General features: G+C 52.3%; 5 protein-coding genes across 5 annotated transcripts; 2 read left to right on the forward strand and 3 right to left on the reverse strand.

The window, feature by feature from the left end:
• Positions 1-341: 341 nt before the first annotated feature.
• AYO21_08367 (hypothetical protein) lies at positions 342-5,402 on the forward strand (the record flags this gene model as incomplete). Its single annotated transcript, XM_022658312.1, has 2 exons — positions 342-3,908; positions 3,966-5,402. 2 exons carry the CDS (start codon positions 342-344, stop codon positions 5,400-5,402), a joined length of 5,004 nt encoding a protein of 1,667 aa, XP_022509353.1.
• A 515-nt stretch (positions 5,403-5,917) lies between these two features.
• AYO21_08368 (hypothetical protein) lies at positions 5,918-10,573 on the reverse strand (the record flags this gene model as incomplete). The annotated part of the gene is made up of 1 exon (XM_022658313.1): positions 5,918-10,573. The coding sequence occupies one exon, from the start codon at positions 10,571-10,573 to the stop codon at positions 5,918-5,920; it is 4,656 nt and encodes a 1,551-aa protein (XP_022509354.1).
• A 553-nt stretch (positions 10,574-11,126) lies between these two features.
• On the forward strand, positions 11,127-11,785 carry AYO21_08369 (hypothetical protein; the record flags this gene model as incomplete). Its single annotated transcript, XM_022658314.1, has 2 exons — positions 11,127-11,253; positions 11,310-11,785. The coding sequence occupies 2 exons, from the start codon at positions 11,127-11,129 to the stop codon at positions 11,783-11,785; spliced, it is 603 nt and encodes a 200-aa protein (XP_022509355.1).
• Positions 11,786-11,891: 106 nt separating this feature from the next.
• AYO21_08370 (hypothetical protein) lies at positions 11,892-13,379 on the reverse strand (the record flags this gene model as incomplete). The annotated part of the gene is made up of 1 exon (XM_022658315.1): positions 11,892-13,379. One exon carries the CDS (start codon positions 13,377-13,379, stop codon positions 11,892-11,894), a length of 1,488 nt encoding a protein of 495 aa, XP_022509356.1.
• Positions 13,380-14,514: 1,135 nt separating this feature from the next.
• Positions 14,515-16,343, reverse strand: AYO21_08371 (hypothetical protein; the record flags this gene model as incomplete). The annotated part of the gene is made up of 2 exons (XM_022658316.1): positions 14,515-15,080; positions 15,134-16,343. 2 exons carry the CDS (start codon positions 16,341-16,343, stop codon positions 14,515-14,517), a joined length of 1,776 nt encoding a protein of 591 aa, XP_022509357.1.
• Between the last annotated feature and the right edge of the window lie 1,131 nt (positions 16,344-17,474).

The following is a 17,474-nucleotide window of genomic DNA, read 5'->3' on the forward strand; positions in this document are numbered from 1 at the left end:
GAACTGCGGACACTTCACTCAATGTTAACGCTGCGGGGAGATGAAGATCGAATACACCAGGTGGCCACATCTGGTCAGGTATATACGTTTCTGCTGGAGACCAGTGCAGAAGCCTTGAGCTGAGATTCTTGCATCAATCCGGCAGCAAAAACTCGAGAGGAACGCCGAGAACGCAGACGTGAGACAGAACCAGGATGAACTCCTCACGCCCATAACTCCGACATCTGGAACTCGTCCAACAACGAGCCCGCCATGGCTGCAGTCGATGATACTCGGCGCAGCATGATGTACACCGACCCAGTGTCGCGATACCTCAGCCTCTTCCTTCACAATCACAGACCATGACACCAATTGCGCTTGATATGGCCTCTGATCGAACACCGGCGATTTCAATCGACCCAATTGCACTCATTACGCAGGAATGCATAACGATCACGTCTGCCATGCGGAAGCATGCCCGCTGGGCGCAGTCTTCGGTGTCAGCCATTCTGGGGGGAGGGGCCACAAGATTGCAAGAGAAGGACTTTCTACGCTCGTCCTCGCAAAGTCGCCGGAGCAGCAAAGGGCCTGTGATACTAGATCCTGGCATGGCCAGGCTGAACGTGCCCAACACGTCGGACGATGAAAACTCCAGCTTGGCCAGTCGATGGGGTCTGCGCGGCCGGAAGGGCAAGAGTCTGCAGGATAACCCCTTGCTGACCGCGTTTGCACGTCTGAGAAGAGATCTGGCTGGCTGTCGAGATGTGACAGCCGTGGATGCTCCCGAATTACTGCACCCTTTTCTACAGGTCATACGCAGTTCTTCGACGAGCGCCGCGATTACTAGTCTGGCGGTGATTTCGATCACAAAGTTCTTCGCATACAACATTATCACGGTCAGATCACCACGAATCTCGCAGGGGATGCACCTTCTCAGTGCGGCAATCACCCACTGCCGATTCGAAGCGAGTGACACTGCGGCAGATGAGGTCGTCCTGCTGCGTATCCTGAGGCTCATGGAGTTGATCATATCCAGACCGGAAGGCCAGCTGCTCGGTGACGAGAGTATCTGCGAGATGATGAGTACCGGCTTAAGCATGTGCTGTCAGTCAAGGCTTTCGGAGGTCCTCAGGAGGTCTGCCGAGATGGCCATGGTCACCATGTGTCAAGTGGTGTTTAGCAGATTGAAGTCGTTAAAGGTGGAAGAGATACCAAAGTCAAGGAGTCGGTCGAATACAAGAACAACTCTGCTTAGTGCTACCGAAGAACTAAAGATTGAACCCCCCATGACAGGAAGCGTCATGGGAAATGGCGAGCCAGAACGACCAAGCGTTGACGTTAACGGACGAACCAGTGTGGAAGGCGGCACTGGATCCAAGGTTTCCACGGAACCGCAGAATACGGCCGCGCCAGCAAAGGAAGATGAGTTTGACAACGTGGAGCCATACGCCCTACCATCAATCAAAGAGCTCTTTCGCGTCCTCATTGATCTCCTTGATCCTCACGACAAAACACACACAGATGCAATGCGAATCATGGCTCTCAGAATCATTGACGTCGCCCTTGAGGTTTCGGGGCCTTCAATAGCGAAACAGCCTGTTTTGGCCGCACTGGTCCAGGATGATCTTTGCCGTCATTTATTCCAACTCGTTCGATCGGATAATATGGTCCTTCTGAACAGCTCTTTACGTGTCGCCGGGACATTACTGGCCACATGTCGACGGCTGCTTAAGCTGCAGCAAGAGCTGTTCCTTTCATACTTGGTGGCTTGTCTGCATCCCCGTGTAGATATCCCCCAGGAACCGGGAATTGATCCGTCGTTGTATGAGGGGGTACCTCAATCTCCCAAACTGGTGAAACCAGCACCGTCGCAGCCGAGCAGCGGTCGGTCAACCCCGGTGCCAATCAAGGACAGGCAGAAGCTGGGACTAGAAGGCGGTACTCGAAGGCCGGAGGCCAGAGAAGCGATGGTCGAAAGCATTGGCACCTTGGTCCGCATCCCTGGATTCATGGTGGAACTTTTTCTCAACTATGACTGCGAAGTCGACCGGCAGGACCTCTGCGAAGATATGGTGGGACTTTTGTCGCGGAATGCCTTCCCGGATTCTGCCACTTGGAGCACAACCAATGTGCCTCCACTATGTCTGGATTCGTTGCTGAGCTTCATCCAATTCATGGCCGAGAGGCTTGTCCACGACACGCCAGCATGGGCACGGGAGCGGATAGACAAGCTGCGTCTGCAACGAGCGAGGAAAAAGATCATCAAAAGTGGTGCATCCAAGTTCAACGACGATCCCAAAGCAGGAGTGGCATATCTGGTGAGGAACGGCATCATAGAGAATCCAGATGATCCCGTCCAGGTGGCTCAGTTTCTGAAAGGCACCTCTCACGTCTCTAAAAAAGTGCTGGGAGAGTTTATAACCAAGAAATCCAATGAACCGCTGCTGGTAGCATTCATCGGACTGTTTGATTTTGAGGACAAACGCATTGATGAGGCTCTTCGGGAAGTATTGGGATCTTTCCGCCTTCCTGGGGAAGCGGCACTGATTGAACGAATCGTCAACAATTTTACCGAAAAGTACTGCAGAACCGTCTCACCCGAGGAGATCGCAGACAAGGATGCCGCCTTCGTCCTGGCCTATGCGATTATCATGCTGAACACCGATCTTTACAATCCCAACGTTGCGAAGACACAGAAGCGGATGTCGTATGAGGATTTTGCGAGAAACCTGCGTGGTGTCAACGCAGGAAAGGACTTTTCGCCGGAACTGCTGCAGGACATCTACGAAGCCATCAAGGAGAACGAGATCATTCTTCCCGACGAGCACGAGAACAAACATGCCTTTGAATATGCCTGGAAGGAGCTCTTACTGAAGACACACAACGCCGGATCTCTGGAGCTCTGCGATACCAATGCCTTCGACGCAGAAATGTTCAAGGCAACTTGGAAACCGATCGTGGCAACTCTGTGCTATGTCTTCATGTCAGCCTCTGATGATGCCGTTTTCTCTCGAGTCGTGGTTGGTTTCGATCAATGCGCCCAGATCGCGGCCAAATACGGAGTCACTGAGGCCTTTGACCGCATTGTCTACAGCGTCAGTCACATCAGCGGATTAGCGGCAGAAATTCCTCCGAGCACTTCGTTGAATACGGAAGTTCAGGTTGGAAAGAAGAGAATCATGGTCAGTGAAATGGCCGTCAGGCTTGGAAGAGACTTTCGAGCCCAGTTAGCGACCGTATTGCTTTTCAGGATACTACAGGGTCATGAAGAAGCGGTGGGCGACACTTGGATTTACGTCGTGCGTATTCTAAGAAACTTGTTTGTCAACTCGCTCATCACGTTGCCCAAGTTTGAGCAAGATGGGTTTGAAGACCTTGGTCCGATTCCTCTGCAACCACCGTCACAAGTCATCGACCGAGATGGCCGACTGAGCGATAGCGGCATCTTCTCGACGTTTACGTCGTACCTCTCAAGCTATGCCGCTGACGACCCACCGGAGCCTTCGGAGGAAGAGCTCGAGAATACCCTTTCATGTGTTGACTGTGTGAAGGCCTGCCGGCCAGACACTGTCCTGCAGCATATGGCATCACTTCCTGCTTCGCAAATCAAATCCATCGTGTCGGCTCTGCTGTCGCAGATGGAAGAAATGTCACCAGTCGTGACCGTCAAACCTGAACGGCCTATGCCTGTCACCGTCAGGGTCAATGGCCACCGCATTCCCAAAGCCGGGCCCGAGTACGATCCTGGCTCGGTGTTTCTCCTCGAGCTTGCCACGCTGCTTACCCTGAGAGACGACAAAACCATCGCTGCAGCCGGAGAGCAACTCACAGGCGCCCTACAGAATGCGGTCAGAGATGCCTCGAATCTGCATCCTCTGGCTGCGTCGAGGGTTGTGCTTTACCTTCTTGAGTTATTGCGGTATAGCTACGTAAGTCTGACAGAGAAGTTCATGTGAAAACATCCTACTAACAAAAGGTTCTCATAGACCTACGACTTTATGCGTGCTCCTGTCGTTCTCCACGCCATATCAAGCTTCGATGACACTGTGCTTGACCGAACAGCGTCTACCATAATCCAGGGCTTCGCCAACGCCATTGGTACTTCGTCGGCCTTGCGCAACGAGATTACAAAATCTCCGGACTTTTGGTCGACGTTGCAGCGCCTCCATCAACACAAAACAGAGGCAGAGCGCGTATTTGACATCCTAGCACGCCTTTCCACCCCTTCCCCAACAAAGTCACAAGATCAGCAAGCTTTGACGGCAGATAACTTCGAATCCGCCATCTCCCTCGCAAACGACATTGCATCCGCTGGCTCAATCGGATCCATTCAAGAAAAACGCCGTGACTTTGCCGCGAAACATGGCCGGCAAGCCAAGCCTGCGAAACCCGAAGACATTGTGGTTGTTCAGCGGGCCACCAAGGCCGTGGGGCTGATCTATCAGTTGTCCGATCGTGTCCCGGGTCTCATTGATCAAAGCCATCTGGAGAGGAATGAAGCTTGGGCTGCATATTGGAGTCCGATCTTCCGAGCCCTATGTGCGCAGTGTGTCAACCCCTGTCGTGAAGTCAGACATCGTGCGTTGTCAGCCCTGCAACGCACGTTGCTCTCCGAGACTGTAGCAGACGAAAAAGGTACGGAGCAGGACCAACACACAGAATGGACGGCAATTTTCGACGAGGTATTGTTCCCACTTACGCTTAGGTTGCTGAAGCCCGAGATATATCAGTTGGACCCGCCTGGGATGAATGAGACCCGAGCACATATGGGTGGCTTATTGTGCAAGGTTTTCCTGAGATATCTCGACAGGCTCAACGATATCCCACTTGTTCCTCAGAGCGAAGAGGGGGAGAGCGACGATGAAAAGGAACCTGAAGGAGATGTCGACGAAGGACAGCAGAAGGCGAGCACGGCAAAGGGCCAGGGCAATGGGAACAAAATGACCGATGTCTGGATCAAAATTCTTGAGCTTCTCGACCGCCTCATGAATGCCGGCACCGTGGTTGAGCACCAAGGTGACGCGCTCGCGGAGGCGGTTCGCGAAGGTGTGAAGAACACGCTTCTCGTCATGGATGGGGCGGGCTATCTCGGTCGCCAGGAACAGGCTGCGCTGGCCAGCCAAACTCCTCGCAGCCCACGCTCTCTGGATGAGAAGGGCGAGATCCAAATCTGGCCCGAGACGGTGAGGCGCCTGGATAGATTCCTCCCGGGCCTGGTGCAGGAACTGTTTCCCCCCGAGCACGATCCGGAAGACGGTGCCCACGCCGCTGCTACTGCTGACTCCGGCGGCGGTGGTGGTGGTGGCGACGAAAATCGCAAACCCGCCCTGACGGTACAACCGGGCAACACCGCCGGGTCACGGCCGCAGACGCGAGACGGCCAAAAGGAGACCAAAAAAGTAGCGAGGGAGGGAGAGAAGTGAATCAGGCTCTACGGGTTCGTCACGAGTTCACGTCGATGGATCTCTGAGATAGAAGGAGAAGAAAGGGGCTGTTTTGGGGCGAAAGATATTATCTTAACTTTCTAGCTAAAAATAGGTAAATCAATTTACCTACCTACCTACCTACCTACCTACCTGAACTCTTCTAGCAGGAATCGATCTGTAGGGTAGGGAAATAAGGGGCAGAGGAGAGGAGGACATGAACACGCGGGGGTTTATTTCATTGATTTTCATTCAACCCTTTATCTTCTCTTCTTTCCCTCAGCAGTTGTTGGAAACAGACTTATTGCGAACAGCCTCACTCTGCAGATGCAGGTTCCGTGCGTCCAGCAAACTAGTTATCCTTGCCTCGGCGAGAGTCTTCAGCTTATTTGCTTGCTTGTTTGACCTTTTGGTCCCGTTCCCCTTTTCCCAATCCGCAATTCGGTGGAACTTGTCACGCTGTGATCCGTTGCCTCTGCCCTCGTTGCACAGCCATGTGTATGCCCCTATTCAATCTAACCATCACACTCTGTAGTGTTGGTCCGCTTCCTCGCACAGTCGCAATTCCACCGCCTCCGGAATTCGTCCCCTGTCAATGTGCCCAGCTCCTTCAGAGCCCTCTGGCTCGCTCGGACTCTGACGTATTTCGCTCCTCGTCCTTTGGCCACGGCCACCACGTTCCTATGCACGATCCAAGCTGCGTGCATCACCACCCCAGACACAGCTTCCTCGCCATTTGGTCCTCTCAATGTGTCATCTGGGTCGTCGCCTTGTTTCTTGTCTCTCAACAAGGCGTCTGTGGTGGGTTCCACCGGACTTTCCTGCACAACGAGCGAACTCTTTCGACACTGGAATTTTTGGTCAACCAGACAACGGACGTACGTGGTTGGATGTCGATTTGCAAAGGTATCGTAGGCCTCGATATCCTCAAAGAACCATTTTACATGCTTCTCAAAGAAATTCTCAATCTCGCGATAGTCGAATCCCGAGTCGACGAGCACAGCGCCCAGATAACTCTCGACGAGGTCAGCCAGGACTTTTGGTACATGGCCTCCAAATGCCACTCGGGTCCAGAAATCGCGGTTCACATCCTCCTCTTCCCAGGCATTCTGGACTTTGGATGCATAGCGGGCTATAACATCGTGAACACCGATGCTAGAAGCGTAGACCAGTTTGTGGAATCCCAGAACAACCGCCAATGCGGCGAGGAATTTGTTCGACACCATGGCCATTTTGTGCTCGGTCAACCATTGAGGACCACGAGTCGTGTTTGTGGAAAATAACCACCACACGCATACCCAATCCAAGCAAGCGTCACCCAGAAATTCAAGGCGTTGAAGGTCTTGAACTGGTGAGAGCTGGTCCGAGGAGTGAGTAAATGCCGACCGAGCGAGACGTGGCTGTTTGAAACGATAGCCGGTAGCTTCAAAGACTCTGTCCGCAATGTCATTTGCAATTGGGTCGTTCAACTCTGCTACCCACTGCGCCGGCTTGTACATTGGTAGGATCTCTTTCCACGAGGCGATGGCGTGGTCGGGATGTTCCACGAGTCTAGTGATGGCCTTGATCCCGAGGTCGAACTTTTCCTCAGCAGGCAAGTGACGACTTGTCATGATGCATGCGCCGATAGTGGCTTCGCAGACATCAGCTATGGTCTTTTTTCCCAGCGCATGCTTGCGGTGCCTGTCATTCAGTTTGATGATTCGACCTTTCTCGAGCTCCAAGAATTCAGGGTACCAAGTGTCACGCCAACGCTCGTCTGCAGAGCGGATGTAGCGAAAAAGTTCGTAGTGAGGAGAAGATGCAGTGTCATAAAGCCGTTGGTTGGAGAGCAAGTCCATACGTTTACAATGCATTCCTTCTTCGTCACATGTGGTGCGGTTGAAGACTGTGATCGTGGTCATCATCTTGAGGAAGGCGTCACCGATGAATTCCAGTCGTTCATAGTTCATAGCCGCTCCCAATTCCTTCCCGTCGAGCTGTGCTCCAACTTCAGCCTCGTTCAGAGTTGGTAACCCGGTTTCATTCCTGTCACTCAGGGAACCATCCTCCTGAGTGAAAGCTTCCAATGCAAGTTCGAGAGGCACCTGGCCAAGGTCAAGCTTCGCAAGAGCCTCCTGGGCGATCAAATATCCCTCCAATCGATGCAGGATCGAGGGCCACAGGAGACAAGCTTGGGCCACCGAGAACGAGATTCGACCCAATTCGAGCGGTTGAGGAGCGACATGGCATATGGCTTGCCGCGTTACACCTTTCCGGCATTTCTCCAAGAAATTGCGACCTGCTATGGCAACCTTGGCGACCAACACGGGTTGATTTGGATCGTACGTCCTGCCGGTTGATTGGCCATCTTTTCTCTTTACTTTCCATGTGCTGTCGGAGAATTCGATGATGCTGCTCTTTAATCTCTTCTGGACCGACTTTGCACTTTCTGGAATGGGATCCCAAATAGATTTTCCTGGCAAGATGTTCCCTGTGAAATAGCGGTATCGTCCGCTTCTTGGGTCAACGAGAAATGCATTGCACCATCTCTTGGTCTGCTTCTCTGCCTCTGCCGCGCTGATGGTCTTTCCCCAGCGCTGACGGCCTTCGACTTGCCCCGCTAAAAGCCCGTCCATGTCAACAACAGACTCAAAAGTCTCCTTCAACTCTCCTTTCGCTGGAGGTGCTAGCCAGTAGCTCATTGAAGTCGATTTCTCAGCATAGACTTTGTTGAAAACGTCGTGAAACACACCGCGAAGAGTGAATTTCGTTAGTGCTTCGATCTGAGGCGGCGTCACTGCCACTGGGTCTCTGAGACGATTGAACTGGACCTGTTTCTCGATATCATCGTCTACAAAGACAGGAAATGTGGGAATGTCTGGAAGTGGAGTGCGTGTTAGCAGCAGCAAGCCATCGGTGCACCAGGAGGGTGATTTTGGCCCAACGGAGACATGGGTGACAAAAAGTGCGGTTGGCAGCGTCGGCGAGGTGGCACCACTCTCAATCCAGAAATCCGGTTTTACCTTCCTGTCGTATTCGTGCTTGTCGTGGGGGACGGCGGTTTTGGCATTGAAATTGGCTGGTTTCGCTTTGAAGAAGATGCTGTTGAGATATTCATCCACCAGTTGGGCTTTGCGCAACCTGAAAAGGCAATGCCAAGCAGCGGACCGCTTCGCGAGGGTTTTGTTTGTTCGCGCCTCACCCTTTGCGCCCTTGACGGCAGCGGTTCGCTCATCAGCCGTGGCAGGTAATATAACTTTATACCGAAACATGTTTTCTTCGACGTCGATCATCTCCTCGTAGACCTCTGAAGAGACCGCACCCACCTTTCTCAGGGACTCGGCATACCGACTGAGGAGTAGGAGCGAATTCGAGTAGTTGACAAGGACGCCAGCAGAGGTTTCGAAGCTGCGACAACTTGCATCGTTGGCCATCATCTGCTTCAGTTTCGAGCCCTGACCCAATAGGCGATCGGGTGGAAGCTGTTGACAGAACCTCCTTATATAATCATCTTGATCCAGGGCAAAATTGACCTCTGCTTCCTGAGACTGATTGCCCTTTTCGACCATGTGAACAAAAATAGAGCCCTTCATCCGTGCCCGGCCACGGCTCTGCATGTACTGAATTGGTGTTTTATACAAATCAAACCTGATCACCAAGTTGCATTGAGGTATGTCAATACCTTCTTCAGCAACACTGGTGGCAAAGATGACGTTGATGATTCCTGTGCGGAACTTCTCCATGACAGCCTCTTGGTCTTTCCACGAACCCCTCATATTCGACTCTGGTGTGACACCCATGAGGACGCCGGGTCGTAGGTTCGGGAGAGCAAGTGAATCGAACAGGCTGCAAAGCAGAATCGCCGTCATCCGTTCCTCAACAAATACGATTGACCGAGTCGTAGCTTCACGGGCGAACCGATCCTTGAGTTCGCCATAAAGCTTCCTCACTTTGGGAGATAGATCACAATCCGAATCGACCTGTGGAGCCTCGAAGCGATGGTTTCGTATGATCGAGACGGCCTCGCCGATTGATTTCAAAGCTGCCACACGGCTCTCGGTGTCAGGCATCACCCTATAAGTCTGGGTTCGTTCAAACTTGCGAAGCATGACGGTGGATTCGTGCTCAGAGGTCGGAAGAGCGTGTTGCCAGACTCTATCTGCAGCCCACGCGCCGAGTTTCCGGGAAGCCGTGTGTGCGAAACGGAAGGTCGACTGCAAGTCCTCAACCAAGCCGCATAAGGGCATGAGTTGTGAGTATAGAGGAGTTTCAAACTCAGCCCCTAGTGGGGGGTACATCCATATGACATCCTCGGCTCGAGGTGCAAAGTCAAAGACGGACAGGTTATTCGTGGTCACGATCTTGCTCTGCAACAATGACTGTAAGTCCTCAGCAACTTTATCGATGTCCCGCCTCGAGTCGACAGGAGATGCCGTCATGCCGAAGATACGAGGTCTGTCCCCTTTCCACTTGACATAGTAATCTCGAATGATTTTCGAGTACGGGTGGTTCTTCTTGCAATGGTGGGCTTCGTCGAAGATCAGAAGTGAGATCTGACCCATTTTCAGGTTGGACCTCATGAGGCACGACTCTAGCACCGAAGCTGTGCACACGACAACACTGTTTTCAGCAAAGATTTTGTCCCATTCAACCCTTTCCCACAGATTGTCCGAGGCCTCGCCGAACAGGGGGATGACGTTCTGTGACAGGTTGATGGAGAGAAACCGGGCCTGTTGTCGAGCAAGGTGGACGCTGTTGACAAGGAAGAAGACGATCTTTGCTGATTTGCCGCGACTTCGATCGATCAGTTCTTGTTGCAGGTAATGTCTGATCAGCAACGCCGCAATGAGGGTTTTGCCACTCCCAGTGTCGAGGACAGCGATTACGTTCTCTTCCTTTGCCCTTTCAAACAGTTCTTGTTGATATTCACGGGCTCGGTCGATAATCGCGTCAGACCGTTCGCTCTTCTCATGGTTGGAGGTCAGGGTCTCGTCGTCGTTGTTGGCGTGAGCGAGGAGATAGTTGTTGAGAGTTACCATGTTGTCCTCTTGCTCGGCATAGCCATCTAGATCGGTCGACTCAGGTTGGAATTCGTCCTCGGAGTCTGTGGGGTCGGCTGGCTGAGACTGAGCCAGATGATGTGTAGAGCTGTGGACCTCCACGACAGCGAGTTCATCGGTCTGCGCCATCCTGTCGAGCATGAAAGGAGGTTTGAGGATGCAAGAGTCAAGGAGGAAATATGGCCCGAATCGATCTCCCCATGATAGATGAGAAGATGAAAAGTGAATTTTTTCAGGAAGTGCAGGAAGAAAACACAGTGACAGAGAGTTGGGGATGAAGGGCAACGCGCAGGCAAGCAAACGAATTCACTACATGACTGGAAAATCGGGATAGGTTTGTCTACCCGATGCCATCCTACCTCAATACATCAAATCTATCGTTGTTGTAGCAGTCACGCTCCCCCTCTAACATGCACTATATGGAAGGAAGGAAGGAGGAGCGCGCCCATCTCATAGATAAAGTCCTCTGGCCCCTTAGTCACTGAGATGCCTCGTCTGTGCCAGGGATCATCCTAGTGCCTTTGAGCCGCACATTTCCGTCTGTTCCGCCTGTCTTTTCTTGCAATTTTCTGCGGGGGTGACCAAACCAACACCCTCCCGACGCACTCCACTCCACCTTAGCCAGGGGCCCCTCCTCAATTCCAACCACGCTCACTGAATTCAGACGAACTTCACAGCTGCAATGGGGGCTATCGTGGCCGCGTTCATTGCGGTTCTCGCTCTGGCCAGTGCTCATGGCTCTCATTCGCAAGAGGAGCTCGCCAATCCTGCGGAAGACTGGGCATTGTACCATATGCAAGAAGAACACCGTACGTGTTATCAATCGCTGGTCGAGTGGACATGGGTTTTTGACAGACACGTACAGATATCTCCAACTTTGATCCGGCCTCATTCTTTGCACTCCATGACTTCAACAACGATGGCGCGTGGACACCCGACGAAGTGCGCCGAACATATGGCCTGGACGACGAGTCTTTGATAGCCACGCCCGCCGACGCCAAAGACAGAGCCGTTCTCAACGTCTTCAAACTCTTTGACCCTCATAGCACCGGCCTTATTACCCGTGACCAGTGGCTCGAGGGCATACGATCCGGCAAGAAACTCCCAGACTCTGGACTAGGCCCAGGCCATCACGGCGACGACGAATACGAGTATGAGATCCACCACTTTGAGAAATACCATGACGAGAACACGAGAGAGGAGGATCTGATCCACCCCGAAGACATAGAGCATTTCAAAAAACACGACATGAGGGAGGATGAGGAATATCGGATACTGAGAGAACAACAACAGAGCATTGTGGAGAGGAACATCCCGCTCAAATTTAGGAGACAGCCCTGAACTTTTGCGCAGGCGTTCCTGGCTGGCTACGTGGCAGCTACGTGGCATGGAAATATCTGTAACAATACACACAAAATAGAACTGAGGTGGATGGGAAAAAAGAGGTTCAGCCATTGGGTTTGATCTCGACATCGAATACACAATGCATGACCCCGGGCGCATAGGTCTTGACTTGTTCAACGTGGACACCGGAAGTTGCGCAAGGCCGTCGGGCTTCTCGCTGTACCAGTCCATCAATTTCTCTCACAATTCTTTCCCCTATGATGTCGACTTCCCGCATATCGACGTTCTCATGGACATGCAGCCATCCACCTATTCCTCCTTCACTTAGCCCTGTGACGATCTCGACAGCGTCCTCCCAACTCGATCGCGCCGAAGGAAGGAGACCTAGATTGGCATGTCTGATGTTGAGCCGTGACGCTGTTTCCCCTCGGTTGTAGCCCATCCTTTCATACTCACATTGCATCTCCTGCAAGATCTTCCGTGCCCACTTGTTGTCTCCTAGGAAGGCTACACATCTGACAATTGTGTCAGTATCCCCTGCGCGATCACCCCTGGCAATCTCCTCGACAATTCCCTTGATGCCTCCCGGCTCTTGCAGACTCCCCGTCTCACCAACCTGGAGTACCAAGCACCGCCATCCGTTTCTCTCGCATCCCCTCCTCAACCCCTCGATGCTCCACGGATTCATGTCCCAGCCATAGGCCCGTCGCACGCCCTTTGACAGGTAGCAAGAGGCAAAGTATCCGATGCCGACGTAGAAATCGACCACATCGATGTGTCCGAGCTGCCCGTGCAGTTCAGCAGTGGTTAGGCCGGGAAACCGGGAGTGCAGGCCCAGAATTCGCGCCTTCTCGGAGATGTTGCCGCGGCTGAACATGGTGTACAGCGGTGCCCAGCACTGCACGATGCCGTGGTGCTGGGTCGCGCTCGTCCAGAAAGCGGCTTCAAAGTCCTCGGCCGAAGGATGGAGGATCCTGCCTCGGTGCTGTCGCTCGTCGAGCAGGGGACCCCAGTCACCGTAAACCGGGACCAGGCCTGAGGGATGGCGAAGGACATTCTGTTCCTTGGTGGTAGCGCCCTGCGTCGTGGCGGGACCGCGGAAGTTGGTGGCGTCTTCGACGTCCTCTTCATGCTCGACCTCGGCCGCGATGGGCGCATTGATTGCGATCCACGAGATCCCCATTCCCTTGAACCCTTTCTCGGTGATGCATCGAAACAGCTCCGCCTTGTCGTGCTCGTCAAGCGCGTCGTAGAATGCCGTCCACCGCGGATTCTGCGCCGTGAAGTTTGGCGGGAGGAGCAGGAGCGGCGGGTAGAGTGTATACCGCTTCGGCATGTCCGCGATAGCTAATGCTGCGAGCGGCGGGTCATCTCCTTCACCATGGCGAGGAGCTGGAACGAAAGTCGCGTTGTCGTCTGTGGCAGTCGCAGGATCAATGCGACGACGACGACGTTGCCATTCTGTGTAGAACGCTGAAATACCCCGGACCAGTGGATTGTTCGGGGTCTTGCTGTCTTTCCTCTGCTTGGGTTTACCCACTTGTTGCGACTGATGATGTTGGTGCTGGTGCTGTGGTTGAGGGCTTGTCATTTCTGCCATCGGCAAACCCTTTCGAAAGGGCTAGTTATTGTCTTTCCCACGGTGAGGTCGTGGTGCCAATCAATGGCCCAATCTCACGCCCCGAGCCGGAGGCTGAGATCCCAATCGAGTTAATTTTCTGTACACAATACGTGTAGCCTCATAGGTTCATGGAATCGAAAATCATTACGGCAAGCCTGTACAGAGCGAGGATCCAGGAAAGTTTGCAGGAGATCGACGAGAGGAAGTTGTCCGTTCATTACGATGTTTGAGAAAGATCGTAGCAAATCCATTTCATGTTGCGAGGCCGGGCGTCTGATTGGATGACTGACCAGCCCAGACAGCCATCTATGTACGAGGTAATTACTCGGGCGAGATGCCAACGAACAAGTACAACCATAAGTACCTACAGGTAATTTCAACGAAGCTCGACACATGTACATGTTTCTATCTCTAAGAGCCATATCTTTCCACAACCTAGCTTACTGGTACAGGCGCCCAAGTCATAGCATGATATGCCTCCAGCAACCCCAGTGCCATCACCATCAACACCACGCACACCAGTACAGCTTCTTCTACGATGTACTCTTTCCCAGACGGACGCCAGAACCCAGAACTCAGAACCCAGAATCTTCCCTGTGAAATCCGAGACGCCGTATTTCCAGCTCAGTAGGTCCCCGACGGACTCGTATCCTCCCCCTTCCCAGAACCACTTGGGATATCCGTGTAATGCCATTCCCACTTCTCGACCGAGTGGATGGATGATTCTCAACTTCTCCGTGGAACAAATGACCAAGATAAGAAAGAGGCACTCAACGTTGTGAAGCTTTGTAAAGATGGTCGATTTGACTGATGATAGGTTGACTCTCAACTCGTTCTGTTCTCTTGGCTTGCACATCAGGTTGAATATAGATGCCAAACTGATAACCCGCGGTACCCCGGTTGTGGGCTGTAGGCTGTAGGCTGCAGGCTGCAAAAAGGATTTTGTGTAACGACACTTTGCTAAAATCAAGTTGGTATCTGTGATGTTATAGTATCCCAAAGATCGCATCCAAGAAAAATCATGACGCCCTACATTAAATGCTTTCTCAAACTCCTTGAAAATGAGTTCGGGGCCTTTCCAACGTGGTGAGTTTTCTAGATATTCTCATCCTGCCGTGACACCGACCTCCTTGGCTTGATTGATCATCATGTTCAATATATCCTTCTCTTCTGGTGAAAAATCTCGTTTTAGATCTGCGTCCGTGGTCAGACAGCACATATTGCTTTCCTCGAGTTGCCAAGCGCCCGGCTCTCGGATATCCCTGGGTTCAATCAGGTAGTGTTCGAATTTGCCAAACTTCTTCTGTTTCTTGTCGGCGAACTTGTTGTCCAGAAGCCAGCCGTTGAACCAAAGTGGTTTGCCATTCAAGTCCAAATGAAGAAGCTGCGGAGAGCAGATAGTGTAGTTCGAGGGCTCCGGTCGTTCCTCGGGTTCGTGCTCTTCGGGCTCTTCAGCAACCTCGTATTCTTCCGTAATCTCTTGCCCATTCTCGTCCAATTTGGGCTGACCATTTTCGTCCATGACCGGCCTCTTCTTTTTCACCATTCTCGGTTTCCTTTCTTCCTCTTTCGGGTCCTGAACGACGCCCATTGTGCCAGCGTCACCTTGATGGAAGGCATAGTCTTGATCTCCCACAAGCTCCCAACCAAGCCAGAAGGTCTCTTTGTCACCTGCAGAGTTCGTTAGTAAGGGTTACCAGAACAGAATATTAGACAAAGCCTACCGTAGACCATGTCGTAAATGCCGACTCTGCCTTCGTCTTTATTGCCGTCTCGATCAGGTCCATTCATTCTCGTAACCAGGAGAAGAGCGATAAAGTGGCGCCATTTATCTACCACAATCACACCCGATTCCTGCATGTGACCGCTATCGCCCGTCCAAAACCGGCTCTGCTTCACCTGTCTCGAGATCGGTTTGGGCAAAATCTGCTGCAACCACCGCTTCTTCGATTCAGGCATAATTAGACGATCCCTGAAGAAAAGGGCACCAGCTTTCTGGTACGCAGGATCCTCGAACAAGGTTTCCGGGTTGACGAAAAACAGACTGTCAGCATCAATAAAGATGACTTCGCGGAAGCTAGAATACAGGATTGCAAATGGCTTTGCGGCCCAGCCGGCCAATTTCCAGCCTTCGTCGTTGACCATCTGGGCAATGTCCCGAGTAAGCACGCCATCCAGGCTTTCCAGGTCAGAACGGTAGTCCTCAGAGAGATCCGAGTCACCCAAGTACATGATCTCGATCGGCAGTGTGCACCCCAGTTTTCGAAAGGTGGGGATGATCGTGAGCAGGAAAGGAGCCTGATCATCGCCTGCTGTCAGGACGATACCCCTACCCCCCTTTTTAAAATGGGAGTGGAGAGTCATATGATCAGGGAAGTAAGGCGCTGTCCACGGGAAGAGGAGTTGGCCGAACTTGACCAAAAAGTATCGGTACGCCTCGTAGGAGTGGATGGTCTGAGCTAGAGAGGACTCGCCAATGTCGTCGGCCGAGGGCTGGTGCTGATGGTGTCGCAGATATTGGATAACGTCGTCTCGCACATAGCTGCCACCTTCCTCATCGAACGTGAGGTGAAGCTCTTCCCAAGCCTCAAAGAACTTTTTATATTCGCGAACCCGCAGACCCATTTCTCGTAGTTTCTCCTTCCCAGTACCTTCAACAGCGCGTAGCAAGTCTCTGCCCTCCATCTCACCCGGAAGAAGACTGATGACTCGTGCGAGAGCCTTCTCGAATTTCGGGCGTTCTGAGAATGTGCTCCAGTGAGTAGATGGGTTGGTTGAACCTGAATGGCCGGATCCTTTCGGAGAATATGATTTTGGTTGTGCAGCCACATCATCCTGTTTCGAGAGAACAGGCCCTTCATCCGCAGATTCTGGCTGCAATCGGGTCTTCGGGTTTTGCACTGGGGCCTCAACCGGAGGAGCCTCAAACCTCATCTCAGGATTTGATTTCGGATCTGTAGGGTCGTGCACAATCACATTGCCTGACGACTGCCCCTGATTGGAGGCCCCGTTTGGAGATGCTCGGAATACGGGATCATGATCTGATGATAGTTCCTTCGATCTGTCGGGAGGCGATACGATTTGCGGCTGAATCGTCGAACTTGTGCCTCCAGAGGTGAGAAGATATATTAGGGGAATGCATAGGAGTACTATAATGATAACAAGACCCTGCCGTGATCGTAGACTCCGTCGTGTTGGACCAGCATATGGTAGGCCTGGAAAAGAACGCCCTTCCTTTAAGGGCGCATGCCTTGGGGTAAACATGCCTCCAGGAGATCGCATCGGGAGGGGTTTGTTGTGTTGTAGACTGTTTGAAAAATACCCAATACCCAGGATAGATGTTGAAGCCAGATGTCAACTAAGTCGATATTCCCAAAATAACAAGAAACAATGTCGTCGGTGGCGAAACACGCGTTCCAGACGCGACAAAGGGGCAGCCTTTTACCCCTTTACGTCTTCAGGGCAGACAGCCAATAGAAATAATGGGACTCGTCTATGGAATGAGATTAAAAGATTGCGCAAAGATGATCATGATGGGGACAAATTGTAGGATGCAGAGAGATGCAAAGACGGGAACTCGTTGAAATGAACACGAATAATGGACAAGGGGCGTCGAGAATCGATGGCAAAGAAAAACTTGGTCACGAAGCTGAATATCCCTTGCCTCCCCGTATTTCCATATTAGGACTAGCGCTTCTCGGTTGTCGCTTCCCCTTTCGGCTCCACTTGTTTCACTTTTTGAGGCTGCGCCATTTGCGCCATTTTTCCCCTTTTCCTCCTTCGCATCTCTTCAAAAGTTCTTCAATAATTCCCTGATGGGCAAATGAGGTAGGAGGTGGGTGTATAGGGGATGCTAGATGTACACCGCAAGACCAAACGCCCATCTCGTAATCACGGCGCCCTGAACGCACGTTCCTTCCGTCGAATGACCTGCATGATCTCCCCGCCATTGGGAGATCTGCGGCTAACCCTATACCAAGTACGCCGCTGCGAAGAGCCTCAGGCACTTTGCTATAAATAGCGGCCTCAATCAAATCGATTTGATTGGAAAGCACCTTCAACAGA

Source organism: Fonsecaea monophora (genome assembly GCF_001642475.1).
Source record: "Fonsecaea monophora strain CBS 269.37 chromosome Unknown Scaff72, whole genome shotgun sequence".
NCBI classification, from domain to species: domain Eukaryota; kingdom Fungi; phylum Ascomycota; class Eurotiomycetes; order Chaetothyriales; family Herpotrichiellaceae; genus Fonsecaea; species Fonsecaea monophora.